The sequence below is a fragment of the Prinia subflava genome, chromosome 18 (genome assembly GCF_021018805.1).
Source record: "Prinia subflava isolate CZ2003 ecotype Zambia chromosome 18, Cam_Psub_1.2, whole genome shotgun sequence".
NCBI lineage: Eukaryota > Metazoa > Chordata > Aves > Passeriformes > Cisticolidae > Prinia > Prinia subflava.
The window spans coordinates 6,769,604-6,794,255 of record NC_086264.1 but is presented as its reverse complement, the minus strand read 5'-3'; the positions used below and the strand labels follow the sequence as shown (position 1 = coordinate 6,794,255).

General features: G+C 42.7%; 1 protein-coding gene across 1 annotated transcript; it reads left to right on the top strand.

Moving 5' to 3' along the window:
• The first annotated feature begins 8,644 nt into the window (after positions 1–8,644).
• Positions 8,645–20,965, top strand: PGRMC2 (progesterone receptor membrane component 2). The gene is made up of 3 exons (XM_063415123.1): positions 8,645–9,028; positions 18,555–18,710; positions 19,748–20,965. Exons 1-3 carry the CDS (start codon positions 8,701–8,703, stop codon positions 19,843–19,845), a joined length of 582 nt encoding a protein of 193 aa, XP_063271193.1. The 5' UTR covers positions 8,645–8,700; the 3' UTR covers positions 19,846–20,965.
• The last annotated feature ends 3,687 nt before the right edge of the window (positions 20,966–24,652 follow it).

Below are 24,652 nucleotides of genomic sequence, written 5' to 3'. Positions count from 1 at the left end.
CCAGCACCATTGGTATAGATGTAGCCACACCAGAACAAATCTGACACACAGCCCCCAGTGCATGCTGTACCTTTCAAGTGTTCTTGTATCCATATGAGTGCATCTACTTCAGGCAATCTTTTCCTGCTGGGATGGAGGTACAGGTGTGCTCTTACCTCACGTTTGTCAGGGGTAATACTCCTTTCAGTTTATTCCACGCTGCCATCATACCCTTTTGCCAGGTCTGCTCTAAGTTCCCAGATCTGTTTGATTTCATAGACTCTGTAGTTTGGAGGAAAACAAAAAAAATCAGTGGCAGTGCCAGCTGTCATAATCCCTGCTATTCTTCAATTCAATCAGTTCCATAGGCTGGTCTAGCAAGCACCCAAAAAATTGCTGCTCCAGCCCCATAAAGGCTGCAGCACAGGTGCAGGCAGAGACAGGTAGCCAAGGTGGCCTGAACAGTGCTAAGCAGTGCTGTCATTGAATGCTGCATTGCAGTCAGTCACCATCCCTGGCCAAAGACTGACACTGGTGCAGTGACGAAAATAAGTTAATAAATTCTAATGAAATTTAAATGAAAATTAACAAAACCCCAATGACAGTCTTACAGGACCTCAGCCAATTCTATATCAAAACTGGTAAAACCCACATACACTTCCTGATGGATTTGGCCCTCCAGCTTAGGAGATCTCAAAAATCATTGGTTCACACCATAATGTTCTGGTTTCCATCTTCACTTCCCACAACTATTGTCATGACAATTCAGCTTCAGAATGAAATGCCAAGGATTCAAAATATGACACAGAAGCTATATATTTAAAAGATGAAACACAGTGGGACACACAAAATCAAATCCTTTTTCTGTCACAATATGGGCCCAAACCTAACCAAATAATTTCCAGAATTATGTTTCTAACTATCACCGAGACTCCTTTTTTTTTCCCACCTCATTATTTACATTTACACGAGTACACTCAAGATTTCTATGCAAATCATATTCTGGAACATTTCTGTACTTGCCTAAGGTGTAAAATATAATGTGAATTTGTGATTTCCCCCTTCTTTCCCTCTGAGGAAAAAATTGTCAGTCTATTTACAGCTAATCAGGTATAGACATGAAACAGATTTTTCTAAGGTCTGTGCAGGGTTTATAGCATGTTAGGGTGGTGGGCTATCATTCTATGTGATTGTAAATAGCTTGAAGAAATAATTTTGTCCCAGGAGAGGTCCTATCAGATGAGATACTGTCTGTTTGTACCACTCTAACTTTGTGCTGGATCAGGCATAATTTATCCAGCTCAATTGCCAGAAAGCTGGCATAAACCCTGAATAAACAATGTAACATATGCTCTAGCTCATTTGGTAAAAATGCAGTCGTGTGCTCACACCAATACAGATCAAACTTCCCATATTCACAAATTTTATATGACTTACTGCAGAACCACAGCTTTAAATTGTTTCATTTTCTTCTACATATTAATTGAGTTTTAATTACTTTATGATGGGCACAAATAAAGAATACAGTTATTTGAAAAGATATTTGAAATTTCCCTGACAAATACTGTTTGGCATGAGTCTACTGTACCATAATCTTCAAGTAGGGAAAAACATGATCTCCAAAGAGTACCAATGTCCCTCTCATAACACTGGTGTACATGACTTTGTACCTTTATGGTCTGTACAGGAATTACCTAGAACAAGGTAAAGCAGGCTGTAACATCCCTCTGCAATGAAGATGTTGGACTGGCAGGGTATCTGCACCACTGGAGACAAACTCATGTGTACTTGTGGGCTACTTCTCACCTCTTTGCAGCCATTAACAGCACTGGAATAGAGGAAACAGGTTACTCTGACTTCCAGTAGCTCATAGTCCTGCACAGGCTTTATGCTGTCTGATCTCTCCTATACACCTCTGCATAGCTGAATCAATTTTCACCACAAATTACTACAAGTACCTGGTTGCTGCTACCATTGGAGGAAGAGTTTAGGCTCTGAGATTACTTCTGCAAGTCTGCATCAAACACAGGTTTTAACAGCAAAGTTCCCAAATCCTTATCTGTGTTAGAGACAACCTCTCTGACTCTCTCCAGGCTGTTTCTGTCTAATGCACGTCCAGCTTCCAGCTCTAATAATCTGATTGCTAAATTACAGTATTGCATTGCTTCTTTGGAACATGGATTTATCACTCAGTTTCAGCCTAGTCCTGGTCATTACTCAGAATCAAAAGGAAGACATAGAGGTACAGAGATACCAGATGGATATACACACACTAAACCTGCTTTTCCAGTGTCTTGTGTTTTATTTAGTCACACACAGGCCTGCTAGGTGAGTGCAGAACACGGGACAAGGGCTCCTGTGTTAATGTCTTAGTATTATTTACTTACTTGCAGAAAGGTTTTAATAACCAATGATTTGCAAGATCTCTAGTGTACCTCACCTGTGAATTAGAAACTCAGAATCCAGCCTCGGATATTCTCAGACTAATGTGTACAGTCAAGAAAAAAAACCACAAAAATTATGTTCTTCTTTCCAGTTGTCCTTCAGATCTTTAAATACTTAATGTATTTATTATATGCACTATAATTACACTCCTCTCATCACAGGATCTAGATTACTCCCCAAAGGATATGGCTGGCTCTTCTCAAATAAGGCTTGTCTTCATCAACTACCACAGAGAGTACTTCCCCCCAAAAAAAGTTGGGCCTAATTTTTCCTCCGAAAAGTTTTAACACCAGAAGAAATATGAGTCCAGTTCTGAATGTCTTGAGGAATTTGATCACACCTATGTCAAAACCACTATTTTCCAATGTCAAGTACTGAAAGGACAAAGTGGAACCTTGTTCAGAACCAGCGGCATTGCTTGCAGTGGATTAGCAGTTGTTAACATACTTCATCTACCTTCTCCTGACATTATTTTAGAAGCAAGTGCCAGACAATGTGGGACCTGCAGAGAAAAACCAGCTATTGTTCTCTGCCACGGGTTTGGCAGGCAGGACACTTCCTTTTATGCTATCAACAGTTTACACTCGTTTGTAGCCTGCTTCATTTTGCACCTTCACTTGAGAAACTGAAAGTGAAGACTCTGACAAGGTGTGGATCTTTTGCTAAACCTTTTGCTAGGAGCTGGTTTGAGCTGACTCACACTTTTGGGAAGCATCCATGCCTTTGAAAACAAATCAGAAAGACTAAAATTAGAAAGACCATGTGTATTCAAATGAGGCCATTTTAGGGAGCAGTTTATTGCTGATAGATAGGGTGCTTTGGTGCTAGAAAAATGGTTTGGAACCACCATGCCTGTATGTTATGAGGCTTTACAGAGGCCTGTGGTGCTTATTCTTTAACAAGCTTTCGGTTAGGTGTCCATAAATTTCAGCTTTATAGTGCCAGAATCATTGTAAGGTTTCCACAGGGCTGATTGCTTTTTTAGATGACATGTCAAATTAAACATAAATCTTGATGTGTGCTTTTCTGTGAGCAAAGGATGCTGTTACAGCTCATCTTACAGGTCGGCTGCTTTATTCATCTTCAAAACTTCTGAAAATGGCATGATGGCCTTTTCTTTATGATTAAGTGAACAAGAATGTCTAAACAAACAACTTCATCAATATTAAAAACATATAAAAGGAAATGTTTAAGAGCAAGGCCATCAAACCTTCTGTCAGCTAACAAAACCCTGGTTTTAACTACCTAGCAGAGTTTGGCAGACCAAAGCTAAAGTGAAATGTGTGAAAATAAACTCTATAAAATGCACTGTCATAACTTTTATGTGCTACACTATACAAGTTATTGCTCGGGGACCTTGTAATTAGTCTTTACAGAATTTGTAGCTGCACATAAACTTTAGATACTGGAAAGTCTTTTTTGTCCTTCTAGCAAGTGCCCTCTTCCCTCATTTTTCATGCCATTGTCAGAATTTCTTATCCTTTGCTCCTGTGGTACCTGCTGCAAGTCTGGATTTTGGTGTTCCTCTTGTGCACCTCCACAGCAATGTCACTGGGAATGAGATACCGTTCCCTGCTACCTGTAGCAGTGGCTTTGCTCAGCCTCCTTACTGGCCCTTCCATCCTCTGAGCACCTGCAAAATTGGATAAAGAGGATTTGTTGATCTGAGATTACAAAAAAAGAATGTTGTCAAGCTTCTCTCTGATAAAGGTCCCAGTTTACAAACTGTAACACAAAGGCTGTGCTGTCTAAGAAATGAAAAGGTGTGGTGTTCTAGTACAGGAATGTGTTCAGCCAGTGAGAAGGTTTTGTAGACTCTGGTGACATTACCATGTACCAGTAAATGTAAGTCTTAATAACAGAAATTATCCAGCAAAATTCACCTTATTAATCAAACCAATCAAAAATCTGGCTGTGCAATAATTTCATAGGTAGTATTTATTAGAAAGTGGCAAAGGCTACTGATGAGCTGTTGATGTGAATGATCCTACCTGATAAACAAAATCTGACTGTATTCAACTTCCTCGCCTCTCCTCATCAAAATAGAAAAATACAAAGGGCAAACCCTGAAATAAACATGGACTTTGCCACAGAGGACTTCAGTAATTTACTCCTTGCTATGACTGCTTGCCAAAGAACAGGAGGTGCACGGTGCAGTTTTCACATACAGCCCTCCCAAAAAGGAGAAGGAAAAAAAAAATACAAGGACAGACTGACTTTTGGTGACTTAGAACCCCGACACGCTTTGTCCAGTGAAGAGGTCTAATTATCATGACAACTCTATCTCAATCTGTTTGCCTTAACGTGTGAATGATGCAGTTCTAGATTATGACAGCACACTAAAGAAAAGGCATCTAATTGTATGAATGGTGCCTATTTAAAATTTATAGGTCACTACTGTGACACATTTACGCTTGGCTGTGGATTTACCTTTCTCCCTTATCGAGGGGGACTTTGGGATGGAAGAGAGGCCATAAAAGTGTGTAAGCTGCTCGAACGGCTTTTGCCCTTTACAGAAGCCAATCTCTCCAGGAAAAACCAACATTGGAACAGATAGGGCTGAAAAAATGGATGTTGGCATGAGACACGGGTTCCTTCACTTTGATCCTACAAAACAGTATGCACATGTAAACACCACGGCATTTTACAAGGATAATCCCGAGAGTTAAAATGAAAAATGCAGTTTATAAAAACTAAGAAATAACAGCTGGGTTTTTTACCAATGAAAAACTGAGCCCCAGACCAATAAGTCTGAAGAATATTAACTCTCTCCTAGCCTAAACCAGCACAGTGGGCCAATACAAATTTTGGTATGTGACTGTTCATACCATATTTTCAAAAATTTTAATGAAATTCCTGAATAATTCAGCTGTCCTTCATTATAAGACATGATATTAAACGATTTTTCATAAGTCTACATGTAGAACTTAAAATAAATATGAAATAAATATGTGCAAAGGAATTCAGGCAGGTACTATTTTGAAACAAAACATCGAGCATTGCATTGATCTCGTCAATGTTTCCAAGCTGTATCAGCTTAAAACAAAATTGTCAGTGCATCCCATACATTAAGCTTGGTTTAAAAATACCCCAGATCAATGGAGCAGATTGATTGTTCTGTGACTCCAAATTTAGTCAGAAATCCCTACACTCCTCCACACACAGCTCACTCCTAACCTACCCTGAACACAGCCCGTCCTTGCACAGTAAGAGACACCTCTTCAGCTTCCAAACCAATGGAAAATAGGCTCAGCCATCAGAGGGGTTGGCATCAGAGTCCAATTTCTGTTCGTAAAGCTGTGCTCTCCTTGTGCTTTTCCCTGAGCTGTGCTCTTTCCAGAGGCTGTAATAAGCAATGTTTGAAAAGAAAAAGTGACCAGCATCACTCTGAGTCAAGGCATTCCTTGACTCCTAATGGATAAGTTATCCAGAAGAGGAGGAAGCAGAACAAGGTGAGACTGCTGTGAATACAGTGATGAGTTATTGACTTTCTAGGTGTTCTCCAAATTTTCTCAAGAGAAAAAAACCCTACAAAATTAAATAATTACTCAGGAACAACTGAAGCTATAACATCTGTAATTAGAAACTTTCAATATATTTTTTCAGGTTTACTAAGCACTTTATGGGAAACTCATATGTAAATATTATCACTACTTTGTTTGCTCTTCAGATCAAAAGCATGTGAATGAACTAGCTGTGCATGGATTTCAGAATTTGAAACATTCTGAGGGTTTTTTCCCCACAGATAACCCGCAGTGCCCAACTTTCACTCCTTTAATCATATTGCTGCAATTACTCCCCTGACACTGCAATTATATTCATTAGCTATACCTGGACTTCCCAATCACAGATGAGGATCTATGACAGCTGCCTGTCAATTAGATCAAAATAAGATTTGTTCACACCTAAATAACCACTGAGAAGCACAGGTAAAGAACAGCAGAAGCAGCACAGTAATGCTGAGAGACTTTGGGAGACCATTTATTTGTTGTGTAACTCTTCAAGTGTACAGGGACAGACGTTTTGTCTGGGCAAACCAGTCAGGCAAGGAAGAAACGCTGGAAAAAGCTGCAGTGGAGAAACTGTGTTTTCTGGGATTTCTTTGGCAGGTCAAGCTACCAGCACAAAGTAACAAAATTTGACAGGTTTGGCAATAGTCTAATCCAGATTTATTTAGTATTTCTTTACTTTCTAGTGTTTAAATTCTTTCAAGTACAACTCTTCTAAACGTGGTCTTTTAAATTATTTCATGTCCTTAGGGCAGGTTCCTGAAACTCCTCTTGGTTTCCAGCTCTTATCTGGGGACCATAAATAGCCACCATGGCTCACAGAACTAAGCCAAGGTGTCCCAGCCAAGCCCAGGCAGCAATATAATCTCTTAAGAAGGCACCCAGAACAGAAGAAATGAAGATTAAAAGGAACGGTTGGAGTGGCCACATCGATTTCTTAAAGTATTTCTGCCAGGATTTACCACTCTACCACATTCATGCAGTGGGAAACCACAGGTTTTCAAAGAAAAATGCAGAATGTTTCAGCCACTCTGGATGAATCTAGAGGCAGGATCTTTCTCGATGGGTAAAAGTACTTCAGACATCTCTTTCCAGCTGTTTTTGTTTTCTGAACCCATCTTTGAAATACAGAGGAAGTTAACAGAATGTTTTAAGATGATGTGGAAAAATCTGTATTAAACTCAAGAGGGAAGGAAACCCAGAGATAAGACTGCGACTGTCTTTTTCTGCTCTGCACCATAGCTGTGCCCAGACAATTTAAACATGTTATAATTCTGTAATAAAAACTGTTGTTAACCACAATCAAGCTGTGACTTGTTCAGATAAAAGGACTTACTTAATAGTGTTTACTTACACATATATTAAATAGAGCCTGCTGGGTTAAGGAGAATAGTGATAAGTATTTTAATTGCAGGTCTCTAACTAGCAAGAACTTTATCCTGTTTCCTCACAGAGGTAGTCATTACTGAACCGGCTCAGAGGGCAGAAGATTAAACACCTGATCATTACTTAGGGTGTTGAAAACTCGGGGCTCCATGAAAATGCCAAGTATCCTTAATGTTATTTCCCACTGGGTTTAGTCCCTCGCACTGTCTTCCCAGCTTTGTGAAAACATTTGAGTTTTCCAAGCGAGTTACATGATTGTGAATTACTCCTCAAGCTGGTACTAGGCAGGGATCCTTCACGTGGAGTAACCGCGTTTCCCAAACCCTGTGCCACATTCCAGCCGCAGGGAGAGTTGCTGAGCCAGGCTTCCATTCCCTGAGCCCTCTAACACATCCATCGAGTGGTTCTTCTGTATCACCCCATGAGACGGTCAGTGCTGCTGGGGAACACGATCTCAAAGGGCTTAATTCTGCTTCCAGGTCTTTGCCTTCTCTGCAGGTGTCCTCCTACTGAGACATCTACAAGCACCATCCCTCCCCTCGGAAATAATAAAACCTTTAAGAAGTCTTTCTCCTCACGCAACTGAGCAGACTCACTCCCGAGTAGCACAGGTAGTACGTAACGAGGTATCCGGGATCCATCTACGTGCTGCCAGTGATACATTTCACGGCACGGGAGGTGATCCTAGTGCATCAGCCCTCCTTTGGCAAGCACCCCGTTTTCTGACAGCCCAAAATGGAAGAGTACGTTCACCCTAAGCAGCGAAGCGCACCAAGCAGCCCCTTGAGCCGCCTCCGCCTCACACACCGGCCCTGTGTCACCCGAGCGGGCAGCGCCGGCGCCCCAGGGCCCTGCGCAGGCAGACGTGTCGCTCACTGAGCAGCTGCCGGGCAGGCGCTGCACGACGTGGCCGCACCGCGGTGGCCAAACACCGCCGGCCTTCGGCCCCTCGCCGGTGGCGGGGACAGGCGCCTCCCGCGCTGGCTGCCCGCGCCCCCGGCCCCGCGGGGCTGACGCGGCGCCCTCAGACCCTCCTGCCGCTCCCACCTCTGCCGTGAGGCGGCGGCGCCAGCGACCCCCGCGCGCCGCTCCCGCCAACGCCACCTGGGCGCGCGGGAGGGGCGGGGGGGGAAGGCAGAGGGGAGGGGGCGGTGCGCGCGCACGCGCGCTGGGGGCCGCGGCGCCTCTCGCGCGAGCGGCGCGCGCGCGCCGTTGGGCTCGGCGCGGGGCGTGCCCGCGTCCCGATTCGCCGGCGGGGCGCGAGCCGGGCGGGGGCGGGGCCGTCTCGGGCCGGCGGCCAATGGGGAGCGGGAGGGGCGGCGGGCGGGGGCGTGGCCGCGGCCGGGCGTGTCCCGGGCGGGCGCGCGCTGTCCGGGCAGCGATGGCGGACGATGGGCAGGGGCGGCTCAGGACTGAGGGCGGCCGGGCGGGCGGCGCGGTCGTGGCGGGCGGCGAGATACTGCTGGGCGTGGGGCTGCTGGCCCTGGCGCTGCTGGCGGCCTACCGCCTGTACCTGCGCTGGGGAACGCGGAGCGGGCCGGGGGGCGCGGCCCGGCAGGGCGAGGCCGCCGCGCTGCCGCGCATGAAGCGCCGGGATTTCTCCCTGGAGCAGCTGCGCGAGTTCGACGGCGCTCGCAACCCTCGCATCCTCCTGGCTGTCAACGGCAAAGTCTTCGACGTGACCAAAGGCAGCAAGTTCTACGGGCCCGGTGAGACGGCGGGGGGATGGGGGCAGTCCCGGCCTGGGACCCGGCGGCGGTGTTACACTGGTGATGCTCGGCGGCTCTGGCGTCTCCTCAGGCAGCCTCATTAGCCCAGATGCCTTGATTTGGATGTGCCGTGGTTAATTCTATTTTTTTTCCCCTTCTGTCTCTCCTAGTAGGTTTCCCAAGCGCAGCTGAGCAGTGCTTTCTTCGCTGTAGCGCTTACGGCTCAGGAGAGGAAAACAACCAGCTGGTTATTTATTGAGGTGTAAATGCCATCTTGAGTGTGACTTTCAGTCAGGATAGAGAGATAGGCAAGGAGAGCTCAGGGACTAGTGTGTTGCCACTGTTGGGAAGAGTGCAAGAATGAAGCCAGTCTCTTAGACAGACAGACAGCACTGCTCTTCGGAGAGAAAATGTGTATTTCAGAGGTTCAGAAAATCAAGCTTCAAAGAAATGTTCTGTACACTGTGAAACTGCAGCATATTTTCTCATGATAAACAGCATTTTTAATAATGGGGTGGGTAAACTTTACTGGTGAGCACTGTGTTCACGAGTGATGCCAAAGGAAATGAGGTTTATGACTGCTGGTAATTTTCTTCTTTAAACAATGGTGGTTTGGAAAACTTGCTCTAATCAAACTATGCAGGGGTTTCCATAGGAGGCATGACAGTCTTCCTTGTGAGAGGGGTGGAAGGGAGAGAGGATACTTCCCACCCCCAGGAAATAGTTCAAGTTAAATAATCATTTATTATTATTTAATAATTGAGGTTACAAAAAGAAAAACACAAAGCTGGCATGTTACAAGACTTTGGTTCTTGGCGGGGAAGGAACAGGCAGTTCTATGGTGGAACTGGGCTAGAATTTTGTAACTGCTTTATGCTCAAAGTTTGTGATACCAGCTGCAGAAACTGCTGTAATTGAATTGCTTTTTTGGCTGGGAACTGTAAAAGTTCACAGTGGAATCCAAAGTACCTTGCCATGCTTTATGTTGTTTATTAACCAGTAAAGCTGAGAAAATGCAGCCTGGTGAGCTGCAGCTTTCATGACACTTAATCAGGCTAGTTCTTTTGTCTCTCTTATTTAGGGGTTTTTAAACTGAGACCTGTGTGCTGGCATAAAATGCAGGTAACAAACATGCTGCATGAAACTTAAAATACCAGTAAGCTGAGAGTGCTCTGTGAAATAATACTGAACCATGATGTAAACATTCACTTTCTCCCTTTTGTGTATCAAACTTCAGTTCAGTGTTAGGCTCTCCTCTCCAGATACCATCAGTAATTCACACTGTCAACCTTTGGAGGCCTGTTATAGTGAGGAAGCTAAAACTTCATGTTCTAGGACATCAATCTGCTTTTTGATAACTGGTAGCAGCTGGTTTCCTTAAAAGCAGTGCTTTTAGACTTCAGTTGAGAGGGACAAAGGAGTTTTTATTTTTTTGTCCCTGTAGTGAAAGATTGCCTTTTTCTAACAGAAGTGACATCGTTTTTGTCTGTCAGACCTGTAACTTGGGATGTTGCATGGAGAGCTCAAGCAGTGCATCATCAGCTCTGTGTTCTCTGCCAAACATGATGAGTTTTGGATCGTGCTGACGTGGTTTCCCTTTTTGGATACATATCAGAGAGTTTTTTCTTGCAACTGTTTTGTGGCTGAAAAGAAAAATACTAGTAAGTAGTTTGCAGGCCTTAAAAAACCTTAGAAGAGTTCAGGTGGAAAAGTCTCCTTCAGGTGGTTGAGATCTCTGCAGAAGAGCTTCAGCCAGAGTAGCCAGATGTCCACAGCAGTTCTCATGGAAATTTTATATCTCACAGCTGGAGCGTGACAAGGGAAGTGCAAAGCATACCAACAAAGCGTGGCCAGATTTTAACAGAAGAAAGAGCTAAGGACAGTGCCTTTGCTGATATTGCAGGCTCTGACTGAGCCTTTAGTAGTTCATTGAGGTACTGATGTGCAGAGTGAGTGCCTCAGCATTGAAGGCATTGGAGAGCAGTGGCTGAGGGCTCACTCTCAGTCTTCAGCAAGTCTGTTGGGCTGGGTTAGTGTTGAATAATGTGGCTGCCTCAGGTGGCTTCTCACATCTTCATGGTAAGCTGTGTTTTTCCTCCTTCAGTGGAGTTTGGATACCAAGGTGTTCCTTTTTCTTCTACATATAGCAGAAAGTTTAAAATGCACAAAATTGTAACCTAGTCCAGATTTTTGTCCAACAATTGAGTTTCCATTAAAGTTTCCTCCAAAGTTCTGATTAATTCAAAGTTCTCCTGGTTTTAACTTTCTGTCCAGCAAATCCTGTTACACAGTGGTCCATTTCATTGAAGACCCCTTTACATACATACAGTTAAGGTATTTTTAAATAATGCTAGTGTTGGAGCCATCCTTTCAAGCAGCCATGGCTGAAAACTTCATTTTCTCAAACATTTCATCCAACTGTTTCCCTCTTTTTTTGTTTGTTTTTCTCATGTTGTCTTCTTTAAGCCTTCCACAGTTTATCTCACTGGTACCTCTTAATGTATTTTAGCTAAGAGTAGAAGGCTACACTGCACATGTAACAGTCTGTGCCTCCAAAAACCACTTTGCTTACATTGAACTCTTAATTTAAAACTTTACTTGCCAAATTGTTTTCCCAAAATGCTGCTCTGTCTTGCAAATACACCATCTGTTTCAAGACTTCACTTAGATGTATTCAATTCCACTTTTGCTTGTGCCCAGGTGAGTAAGTGACCTAGAATGCTTTGGCTGATTATTAAATCTAATTAATTGCCTTTCCCTTTATCATCCACAAACTCCAAAAGAAATAAAGTAAACAATTAGGGGTTCACTATTAAAAATACCATATAACCAGACTGTCAAAGAACCACTACTAGGACGATTTCCCATCTGTAACCACATCTCATGACTTAGGGTATAGTCATTAATACCTCCTGTGTGTGCTGTGTTGGTTTTATATCTTACAATGACAGCTTTTTACTTTTCATCTATTGTAACATTGAACTTTGTGTGTTTGTTTGCATCAAGATTTCTGGTTGTATATTTGTCAGTAGAAGAGCATTGTAAGAGTTAGTGTACTTTATGTCAGCAAATCTTAATATTTAGCAGTTAAATTTGCATGCCAAGGTAGTGATGTAAACAGGTTTTGATTAATGTAAATACTTTGTGCATGTATGAAAAATATGCGTCTTTGAGCATGACAAAGCAAGATTACGTGCAATCCTGAGTATGCAACTGGTCACGTCACTTCTTGGTTCTTAATGTTTCATGATCTTAAAAAAATCAATTTTGACTTCCTTTCACTGCAGTATGTTGTCACTGTCAACTCATTCCTCATTCCACTTGTCTTTCGCAATGTCATGAAGATTTCTGATTTTCCAAGTTTGCCAATAATAGATTAGATAATAGTTCCTTCCACAAAAAATATTCCATTATAGTTCATTTTCCATGAAGGGAAAACTGCCTTTATTTCATTGTAATAAACAACCGTCACTTTTTCCAATAATTTGTATAATAATGATCTGATGCTGTTAGACTTTCTTTGGAATTGAATGCCATAAATTTCCCTGTTGACCACATGGCAGTGGTGCTTTTCCATATGTCCTTTCCAAAGGTATGGTTAGAGTGAAATTTTGCTGGAGGGACTCTACATATGTAGTGTTTGGAGAATACTGTTAAGGGTGGCCTTATCTGAAGAGCACAACAGGCTGAGGAGTCACAGATGAGTGCAGAGGATAAGACTGGGGTGAAGAAATGTTTTCTGTAGAGTGTGAAAGGTCCTCTCAGTGGTTCTGATGTTTGGTTGTCTATGTGGTGGTGGAAGTGTCTCTCACCCTGGGATTCAGCTTTTCAGTGAAATAGCATTTCAGGATAAAGAAATGGAGTTCCAGCCAGAAGCAGTAAAACTAGAAGGTGTATACACATACAGTGGTGAGAGATTGTTTCCATACCTCTGGTTAAAGGGAGTAGTGCCTGTCCTACAGGGTAGAGGTTGTTCTGAGCCTCCAGACCATGATCGTGGAGAGCAGTAAAGTGTTTTTGTGCAGGAAGGTCAGCACTCTGTCTTCTCCTCTGCTTCTGCTCTGTGTGTCTGTCAGCTCTCTTTCTTGTCTTTTAAGTTTCTTTTTCCCTTTTTCACAACCTCAGTATATTCCTTAAAACTTGAACAACTGTGTGTTTCCTAAGAGGTCTGTGTAAATTCCTAGTTCCTATTTAAACCAATCGTGTTCCAGTCACAGAATTGATTAAGCTGGAAAAAACCTCTGAGACCATTGAATCACCTGACATTTGAGAGGCCTGACCAAGCAGGTGGGCTCAAAGCAAGCTGTATGAAATGTGATTGTGACATCATTGTTAGTGACATGTTCAGTCCAATACACAGCAGCATCGCCCTCATTGAATGAAAATACCTGGCCAGCATTGCTTGTCTTACTAGGAAATAAACTGGTGGTCAGGGCATTTCTCCCTAAACCAAGATGTGGACTCTGGGTCCTTCTCAAGAATGCAGCTATCTTCAGAAAGCTCCTTGCTGCTGGCCTACAGGCTCTCTTACCAGTGCTAGTTGTCTGCCCCTTTAGTTGAAATTGGGTCATTGATTCTTGCACTTTTTTTTTCTCGGAGTTAAAAAACAAATAAGCAGAAGAGAGAATGAGACTGTGGCCTTGTGCATGAGGAATCGGGTGTAGACCCGTTTCTGGGCAGTTCCCATCTTAGCATGTAGGCTTCACATCTGTAGAGTTCCCATTTAGCATGTGGATTGGGCTCCTAACAACACATACTTGCCATGCAAGTTGTAACTTAAAATTGACCCACATCTTCCCTCTCATGTAAATCTGGAGCAGTGAAGTTAAAATCATGTCACCTTGAATTCCTGGTGATAAATGTTATCAGAAACCTTCTGCTTTCAAGCTACATCTCCAAATGGCTTAGTCTAACGTTCACCTTTTTCATTCTCTCATGAAAGATGCAACACTGAACAAATACGTGCCAGGATTTAGATAGAAAATTTAAAATAGCCAGTGAAGGTTTCACTTCAGTTTGGAGTGAAGAAAGTAGGCAATGTGATAGAATAATGCAGTTGTTAATAATTTTGTAGCCTGTCTCTCTTAGCCCTAACTCACATGAAAAGGGAGATGAGTCCTTATTCTTGTCTGCAGATTAACAAGTGTTGTCCATGAGTATCTAAACTTCAGACAAAACTGGGGTTTATTTCCAGGAGCTATATGGAGCCCAGAGATGCATATTTGGTGATTGCTTTGAAGTGCTTTTTGAGTACTTGAAGAAACCAAAGCTGCTGGTTTAAAACTCAACCTTGTTAACCTGTGTGGCTTCTTTAGAGGAGTCACATGGACCTTGTGATAACAAATACAATTCTTAGCTCAGCTATCACTTCATTAGCTATAAAGTCCACAAGTGGCTATCTGTGGTGTATTCCCCTGCTGCCCATTGGAGCCATCCAAAGTTCAGTGTACAACGTTCACCTTCACTGCTGGTGTTGGAGCAATAGTCTGGGCTGTTCACAGAGCTGCCACCAGACTGAAAGGGTCAGGGAGCCTCTTTGGATATATTCTGAAGCTGGATAGATTTTGCTTGGGGAACTGTTGGCCAAACTGGCTGCAAATTGAAACGTGTGCTGTTCTAAGATCCAGTTGACCCTGTTTTGGAGGAAGTGACTAGAAGCAGTGCTTCCAGATAAAAACTTCATGGTTCAAAATTTCTATTATGTTGCTTTAGGTAGAATAGATTTTTCCTTGTCTGCAAAGAGAAATTAAGTCTTCATTAGAGAACCAAAACAGCGCTAGGAGATGCAGAAATCTTGAATGCATTTTTCTGGTCTGAAGAGACTTTGACTTTACCAATTCTCAAGGTACCCAGTTTATTGTGCACAAAGACAAATGTCAGGCTGAACAAGATGTCAAATTCATGAAGGCTGCTAAATCCTTGACTGGATTCTGAGAGCAGGTGAAGCTCTGGAGGTGGTGGGTAGCAACGTTTTGCCTGTGTTGTAGCTTAGAGGAGGGTATACCTCATACAAGCTGACTTGTAAGGTAGATGAGGACTTTACACAGGGAAATGCAGTGTATGAATGTGGAGGTATACATGTGGAGATAGGCAGGCAAATATGTGGGCTTGATCGCTGGTCTCAGGGCTAAAATAAACAAAGCCTCTGAAACAGAGTTCTTCAAATGTAAAAGCCCTGATGGGAAAAAAGCATTCTTCAAGGAACAGCTTTCCTTTATGGGACACTGGTACCTCCATATAACCAAGTAACATGGAGCAGATGTGGTTTAATTAATTTTGACACCTTCCTGACTCCTGTTGTTGTACTCTGCCAAATAGGAGTGGGAGGAGATTTTTTTAAGATATATTTGACTGTGAAATAGCTAATTTGGGGATACAGCAAAAAAAATACCACTGAAATTTTGTGATATGGTCTCAGAAACTTGCTTTGGTTTACGTACCTGTGCTACAGGCAGCTCTTCCTGCCCTCTCTTCAGCATGTCTGTCATGTCATGCTGCAATCAATTATTTACAGCAGGAGCCAGGCTAAATAGGTGGGCAGACAAAAGGAAAGGAAAGAAGCACTGTGGGTAGGGCTTGCAAAGTAAATTGCATCAGGCCATGAAAGAACTCTGTGGGAGTGTGTCTAGGATTGCACTGATGTCTCTGCCTCAATCGTGTTCCTGAAAGAGATTTTCTCTTCTGGGATTATATGTGCTGGCACCTTCCTGGACACTTCTCCAAGTGCAGTGAAATCTGATATGCAAAATAGCTTTTTCAGACTGTTGCACCAGTTTTTAATATAAAAATGAGTCACAGCTAGGGCTTAGAGCAGAACCCCAGGCCTGTATGTTTTGTATGAATATAAAATATTGTAGTTAAACTCTGTGTAGAAGCACCTGAGTGGAAGCTTTACATCTTGAAGTAGATTGCTCATACTGAGATCTCTGAACTTCTGCTTTAGGAACCAAGGTGAAGCCAAGCTTGCACCATTTACTAATAATCACAATTCAATATTTACCTTTTCATATAGGATTAAAGAATAGAACACAGTTCTGAGTTACAATTGCAGAGCTGGAATTTAAAATGCTGTCTACTGAGTCCAAAGGTTGGTTTTTACAAGTTAGCATTCCACTGAGTGCTTGGACCTGGCTCGATGATTCCTCTGTGACTTCTGAATACTTGTGTAATAAACATTCTGGAATGTTAGTTCAAATTCAGTTTTAGGAAAGAACAAAGTTATTGGTGTAACAGCGTTTGAGATGACAAGATACTTGCAGAAGTTCTGCAGCCATTAATCTTACTGCAAGCTGATGTATTCTAAAAGTTTTCATGCTTTCAATTGTGTTATTGAGATTTCAGAATGTTCAGTGCTTGATACAGATAAATATAATATCATTCTCTTTTTAATATAAATAATTGGAATCAAGCTGGTGGACCAAGAGGTGGCATCTCAACAGGTGCTGTGAAACTCCATAAACCATGAAGTGCAGGGTGGAAGGGAAAGGGAGCAGGGTGCTACTCTCTGATTAGCCAGAGTTTGGAAAACACCTTGTGCAAATAGTAGGACTGATGAACACATTTGCTTGAAACCTTCAAAAAAAGGAAATGCTGGGGACAGAATACTGTTGATGGGGTCATTAAGTAACAATTTCTAATTGCTTTTAAGGATTTACTAATTGTGGTGTTTGTAAGAGCTGTTTATAGCTCCCATGTTCTTCATTGGGAACATCAAAAACGAGATCCCTTGGATGATTGCTGTTCTGCTTGAAGCAGGAGTTTTTGCTGAAGAAGCTGTTGTGTTGCAGATGGTGGTCATTGCTCCTGTTAGCCTGTCCTGTAGAAGAGACTGAGCATGCAGAGTGCATTGGTATAGGATTGATTTCAGTCTCTAAATCCTGCTTTTCAAATCAATACCTAATTCAGGATGCAGATAGGAAAGGTGACTTTGTTTCCCTGAAGTACTGTTCCTGCAGTCCCTGATCCCAGAGGTAGTTCTGTGAATGCTGCTCTTGGAGCTAAATACCTGAAAGGATGAGCACAGAGATGCTGTTCATCATTATGGTCAGCCTGGTACAGTGCAGACTTCCAGCTGACAGTTCTTTCTCTGATATCTGCTTCTTGTGGAATTGTGCTTTGGGATCACTTGGTTTATTTCCAGAGAGACGAGGGAATTGTCTTGGGCACACAGGACAACCTTCTGCTCTCGGGTTTGACTGTAAGCAGCTCACAATGCCAAGCACTGGGGTGGAGAGACAGCACCAGTCCTGGTGAGGATGTAGTTTCTTCTAACCCATATGGTACTCGGGTTCCCAGCTTCAGGAGTTGTCCCTGCTGCATTCAGCCTGTGTCTCACCCTGGAGGCAATGCCTGGAAGGAGCAGATAGGTGTGGTGGGAGGAACCGGCCTTTGGAAGGATTCCCCATGGCTCGTCCTGCTGCAGAAGAGGTCTGAGGTGCTCCAGCAGGCAGTAGAGGGGGTGAAGGACAGTGTGTGGCCACTTGCTTGCGTTCATTCTTGCCCCTGGGTGCTGCTTTTCTTCAGGCTGACGGCCACTGTGGAGAGGTAAGCCAGAGGAGGGTCCTGGCCCGCTCACCACCGAGCAGCCTTGGGTATCCCCGTGGTGCTGGGCTGCTGCATTAGTGCAGAAACTTTTAAAGTGTGGGCTTCTTTGGGTTTTCTTTGGTATTGGTTTGGGTTTTTTAATTGATCTGAATTGAAGGGATTTGGTTTTAGGTCAAGAAAATGTAAGAAACAATATACTTCAAGTTCTTTCAGTTAATTAAAATTTGGGAAATCCAGTTACCAACCTTACCCTGCAAATTGTTGGTTCACAGATCATCCATTTCTCTTGGTGATAATATTTATTTCACAGTCATTGCTCAAAATTTTATTGGGATATTTGGGCTGCTTTGCATTGGTCAAAAAGCACAGAGGAAGCAGTTGCTTTATATTCCTAATGTGACAATTTGTGCTGTTTTCAAGAGCATTACAGGCTAAGGGTATAGGGGATCTGCTGCCCAAAATAAGTGAGATGATTTCCTCAGAAGTAAGAAATGTCACAAAAGATGTAGAAAGTTCTTGTGATTTTGTAAGTGAATTGAAATCATTAATTAGCCCTCTTAAGTTCTATTTATTTATAATAATGGATTTCTAATTAAGATGTCTATGCAGTTTGCTTCTGTTCATACCCGACTTGTAAATATTCAATGTGTTGCTTAATAGAAGTGTATTTCTTTTGAATTCCAGCCTCTGGTCCCTTTGGAATTTGCATCAACTGGCTTGCATCAACTGACAGGGATTTTTCCAGATATCTCTTCAAAGCTATTTTCCTGGTTCTGCTTCTCTCAGCAGACTTTATCTCCTAGTGATATTAAAGATTGAATTGCAGTGCTGTTGAATGTCAAACAGCCATGGCATTGAAACTGCTGCTGTTCCCATCACTGCAGAAATTTAATGTATGGCTTTGGCAGACTGTGTAAAGAACTGAGATTTGGTCACCATAAACAAAGACGTGAAAGTGTCAATTTTGTCTTTTTATTTTCAGAGGGTCCGTATGGAATATTTGCTGGCAGAGATGCCTCCAGGGGACTAGCAACTTTCTGTCTAGATAAAGATGCACTCAGAGATGAATATGATGACCTATCGGACTTAAATGCTGTACAGATGGAAAGTGTAAGAGAGTGGGAAATGCAATTTAAAGGTAAATTCTCAAATTATCAGCTTAAGGAAATGCTTTTAATAAAAATGACTGATTTGGGCTTGGGGAAGCTTTTAAAGAGGTGTTGACATATTATCACAGAATGTGCTGAGTCTGAAGGGACCTCCAAGGATCATCAAGTTCAACTCCTGGCCCTGCACAGAACCATCCCCAAAAATCCCACCCTGTGCCTGAGAGCATTGTCCAAACACTGCCTGAGCTCTGTGAGGCTGGTGCTGTGACCCTGGGGAGCCTGTGCCAGTGCCCGAGCACCCTGTGGGTGAAGAACCCTTCTCTGATACCCAACCTGACCCTCCCCTGGCACAGCCTGGGGCTTGTGTCACTGCTCACCACGGTGAAGTGTCTGCCCCTCCTCATCCCCTCATAAGGGAGGTGTGGACTGCAGCCAGGTCCCCCCTAATGTGTGTGCAATGTAACTTTGCACAGACCAGGGATTTCAGGCCTTTCTTCCACAGAGGCTTTTACTATGTGTCACTATAGCTTTTTAAATCTTTTCATTTTATACAAGAAAACTGTTCTCTTAGCTCTTTGGCACAGAATTTCACTCCCAAATCTCCTCAGCCTAGCTGGTGGAACTCCCGCTCGAGGTTGTTGGCTTTGAATGCCATAAAATTATCATCAGGACTAAGAGTTGTTTTAACATAAAGGGTTGAATGAGTTTGTGTTGAAGTAATTTCTGACAAATATGGAATTACGCCTCTGGAGGGAGGGGGAATCATTTCTCACACTAATTGAAATCAAAACAGGCTGAAGGATTGAAGAGCAGCAGTTTTTAGCCCTTGGGTGATAAATCTTGCCTGATCAGCTGGAGTAGAATAGAAACAAAGTACTCACAGTTAGAGAAAGTAATGGTAGAAAGATTGCTTTAGGAGGCTGAGCTTGCTGCTAAATTACCATCCATTTCAGTGATTGAGATTTAGAACTGTAGTGTGTAGGAGAAAAAGTGAATTTGCAGTAGTATGGGCTAGCAAGCAAATGCAGCTGTATTTAATTGTAATGGAATCATAAATCTCTTTCAGAAAAGTATGACTACGTAGGTAGACTCCTAAAACCAGGGGAAGAACCATCAGAATACACAGATGAGGAAGATACCAAGGATCACACTAAACAGGAATGAACTTTGTAAACAACCAAAGTCAGGGGCCTTCGGAACTGCAACCTCTTATTCCCCATCACAGAATGTCCTGCATCTTTGGGTACAGTTCATCTGCTGCGAAAAAACATTCAACAGGTTTTGTACAAGGAAAATAATATACTCACAAATGAAGATTTGAATACTAGACATTCTTTGTGCTGCCAAATTTTTTGTTGCAGTTTATTTGTAATGTCTGGTTAGGCTTCGTTAGTGAAGAGGGGCCAGGGATTTAAAGGCAAAAATGCTATTCCTTTTTATCAGTAAGCTGAAGCCTACAACTAGTGTACCTTACAAGCTCTCTAAAAGACGTGAGTCTTCAAGCTCAGAGGAAGGTTTGAATCTTGTTTCGTGTGTGTCTTCTCCTTCAGCATTAAAAGAAAGATGTACTCATCCACATCAGCATCAGTAGGTTAGACTACTGAAGCCGGTGTTAAAAATGTGAATTTCCAATTTTGTTTTGTATGTGGGTGTTAGTAGCCCGGCAGAATACTTCAGTTCTCTAAGAGAAGTCCACGTAGATTAGGATGGGGATAAAATTCATCCTTTTCTCCAAAGGACTGGGTAAAAAAGTTTCTTCTACAACAACTGTTATCTGAAGCCTGCCCCTCCCCCTTTTTCCCATCCTCTAAATCAAATCAAATATTAATTGTGCCTTATTTCGCTTACATAGACTTGAATTGTTTTAAGGGACAGCCCCCAAATTGCGGTTTCATAGTCACTACAAGCAGCAGTGAGGCTGAATCGGAATGTTCTGTTGACTGGAAAACCTTGATGTCATTCTGTGTATAGAATGTAAAAGAGGAGTACTCAGTGTTACTGCCATATGTTAATACTCCATATACTTAAATTAGCATTGTGATGGCCAAATGCATACTCCCGTGCTTCTTTTTAATGAATTACAAACACACAAAAGAAGTCTCCCTTCCTCCTCTTCCAGAAGCTGCCTAACTTTTGGGAGCAGAGCCTTCACAGCCCATAGAGGGAAGGGGCGTCGCGCGCGTGTGTCTGTGTGTGTGTCTGTCTGAATGCAAGACTGGGGAGGGATTGTTTCTGCAGATATTGTAAATACGAGTACCATTTTAATAAAGCATGTACAATACCACACGTGCTGTCAGACTCTGTCTAGAGCTGCTAAGCAGAGATGGAATATGAAATTTAATACTGCTCTTTGTCCTGGTGGGGTTATTTTCCCTTTCAAGTCCCAGCTTTTGAGGAATCTCAAAGACTTACTCAGGTAACTGTATTTAAGAGACTAAACCTATGCTGGTGAATTTATGATGGGAGGGAAAAAGTGATATAAATGAAGCATTTCAGTAACTAAGTGCAACACAGAGTATAAGGAATGTGTCACATGGCATTAACAGGACAAGAATGGCAGCCTCCTGGTTTATGTTTGTGAGTTCACCTGTGTTAAATCTACAGTAACAATTTATATATATACATTGAATTGAACTGTAAACTCTGAAATTCCAGGGATGACTACTTTTTTATTCCTGTTCGACTGAAAGAGATTCATATTGATGTAAATGAAACAAATAAACAAAACCTCCTCTGTGGAGTTGTGTGTAACTCACATGTGCTAGAAGGCAGGATGAACTCTCTTTTCTTTCATCTCCAGCCTTGAAAATGAATTGTTTTGGCATGCAAGAAGTGACAGAAATGGAGCTGTTTCTTCACTGAAATTGTGTTTGCAGGCTCCTGCAGAGGCTGGACTCTCCTGGGAGGTGTTAATTCAGTAAGCAGTGGCTTCTGCTTGAGTCACGTCCTTATAAGCTGAGCAGTGGTGCAGTGTCCAGGCTTGGACTGAGTGCCTGCTAATCATCTAACCCTGCTGAAATGCTGGGCATGCTGCTGTAACTAACCACACAAATATGTGCTTTAGATGGAGCAGTGGGAACCAACAGGGTAAATAAAAGCCTCCCTGCATAGGACAGGGGCTGGGAGTAATTAAACACCAGTTCTGTATCTGGATGCTTCACTAGGGATTTTTTTTCCTTTAGGTTAGTGTCACTGTAAAAGGTTTTACACTACATTTACAGTATGCCTTTCACTTTTAGCTATTGCACAGCTGTTGCACCTCATCATGGCAACCCAGCTGGCCTAGCTATGGAACAAGAAAAGGCAGCTTGCCCAACTATCCCTTAGGACAGTTGCAGAAGTTGTTTGTCCCTAGGCTTCCACATGAAAATACACGTATGTGTTACAGCTTCTACTGTCCAGAGTCGTAGCTGGCAGTTCTTGACACTTGCTGAGAGTTCCTCTGCTCTTTACTCAGTGCAGCTGTTGCTATTGCACAGTCTGGCACAGCTGCTCCTCATGCTCGTATCTCCTTCTGGACTAATTTCCTACTGGTGAAAGAAAGGTAACTTGAAGGAGGAGTAGTTTTATATCTGCTGTGACTTACCAGCCCAAATGCAGTCTGTTCCTTCCCCTTGCTATCAGGAAGGCAGTGAAGGTTAATCACACTGAAGTTAGGTGTAGTTGTGTTGCTGGGGTTTTAAAATTGCTTCAGAAGGACAATGCTTAAAATTTAACTTTCAGGATTAGCTGAACAACAAGAGGGGTAAAGGGTGAGTTTTGCTTTGAGCACCTTAATGGTAACTATGAAGAACACAAAATCTGTACCATGGCAGCAGAACATTGCATAAACTTAATCTCCATGAAGATTAAGTTCATCTCTAGTGGATTTAAATTAACCTCATCCATCTACATACAAAGTCACTAGTGATCGAACACTCACAACCTAAAAAAAAAAGTGCTTTAAAGCACACTGTAGCTTTCATGTTTGTAAAAAGTTGGCACACAGCATAATTTAGAATAACATGAGATCCATCCAAACTTCAGTGCAATTATAAGAATTTGATGGAGGCGTTCAACCTTGGAACATTTGTGTCAATCACTTGGTCAGAATTCACTGTTAGGTAAAATGACAGGCACGTTGATACTGTGGTGAATTTTGTTTAAGCAACATGAGGGTCTTGATGGAAGAATGTCTCATCTTCAGAAACAAAATACACTTCCAGTTTAATGTATGATTTGTTTTCCTAGGCCAGACTTGGTGTTAAATTAGGTTGTCATCATTTGTTTTGACACTTCTGCCTCATTTTGTACACCACTTCCCAAAAATGCTTCACTTTGGCAGGAGATATATTTTCAAACCTCTTTGGCTTATTAAAAAAAGCACCATGTTACTTGATCTGAACATTTTGAATTTCCAGTAGGACTACAGAATTATCTCACATGCTTGTACTTGCTTATATCTTTTTATCAAACTAGATCTACTTTTCCTTGACTAAGGCTTAAATTTTCTATCATTCAGAGTTGGACACAGCACATAAAATCAGTTTGGCACTCTGCTGTGGATGGTGTTTCACTATCTCAGTTCTGAGCTATTTCCTAACTTACTTTTCTTCCTGCAAAATCAGTTTGATTTTACTGTCTTTGCTGTAAAGGGCAGGGAGGAGTTAAACATTTCATAGGCTTTGTTTGAGTCTTTTTGAGAATATTCTGTTTGACAATACAGTAAGAGTTGGTGGGGTTCTGTTTCTTCTAGGAAGAGGTACTATTCCTCCATATGGAACAGTACAAGAGATTTGGCTATTTATTCCTTTAATGTGAGTAATAATGTAACTCTGGCCTTGCCCACTTGCTTACAGATGGAAAGCAAATCCTTCTCCTGGCTTCTAATTTATGGTTACAGGTGAATGTTTCTTAAGAGGTGCTCACAGGTGGGGTTGAAGCTTGCTGTGACAGAACCTGTGTGCCAGGGCTGGCTGAAATGCAGGTGAAGGTTTACCTGAAATCCCAAAAGCACAGAGGCTGAAGAGAGCAGAGGAGAAAGCTCTTGAGGTGACAGATGGAGCCTGGTGGAGCTGTGGGATTTGTCAGGAAGAGATCTTCAGCCACTCTTAAGTGTCCTCTCAGCCTGGAGCCACGGGAATGTCATTTGTCACCTCAGCAGTGCCTGGAGCAGGGGCTGCAGCATGGAGGCTGCCAAGAATACAAACTCTTTTCCATCCATTTCTAGTGCTTTATCTCCCACAGAAATCCAAACCCCTGTTCAAACACAGAGGCCACTGCTGCTCGGGGTTGGAGAACATTACCTGGTCCCCAACAGAACAAGAGCCAGCTTCAGTCTTCCACTTTAAAATGCTGTTAGAATCCAGGCTTTTGAGCATGACAAAAATCTGGGTTTAGGCAGGGTAATGTGTCGAGGCGTTTGTGCAGTTATTTGTCAACAGAAGAAATAAAGACAAACCTAGAAATTCTTCAGCAAACACGGGAAATTTTTAGACAAGGTCTAAGACTTGCAAAGTCACAGAGCACTCTTAGAACACCACCAGGCTTAAGACAGGGTTGAGGTTGGAATAAATGGACCTGCAAGGCCTGGGAAGGGATGTTGGATACACAGCCCTGCATGTTCAGAGTGCTGCCCCTGCACCAGGGCCCAGCAGTTACTGAGAGCTGATGAACCACTCAAAGCCAGGCAGTGAAACAGCAGCAGTGCAAGGATTGTTTTTCCACTGCCTGCACGGGAAGAGAGGGAAGATTCAACCCTGTGGGAAGTGAAAGGGGCATTCCTGAGAGGCACCCAGAGCTGTGGATGGACTTTGGGGGTGTTTTTGTCCAGCTCACAAAAGGGACACATTGAGCAGGGCCAGCAGGTGAAGTATTCACTCTCCTTGCCTTGCCCTATGTTTATCATTCACCTGTCACATTTTCGACCAATACCTGATCATATGAAAAATAAATCAGTATTATTCTTCTGAAGAAATCTGGCTTGCATTCC

Bases quoted from the DNA above. Each gene is read 5' to 3' on its own strand.
- PGRMC2 (XM_063415123.1), top strand. From the start codon at position 8,701: ATGGCGGACGATGGGCAGGGGCGGCTCAGGACTGAGGGCGGCCGGGCG. The intron at 9,029-18,554 runs GTGAGACGGCGG...TTTTATTTTCAG, and splicing joins CAGCAAGTTCTACGGGCCCG to AGGGTCCGTATGGAATATTT. The intron at 18,711-19,747 runs GTAAATTCTCAA...AATCTCTTTCAG, and splicing joins GTGGGAAATGCAATTTAAAG to AAAAGTATGACTACGTAGGT.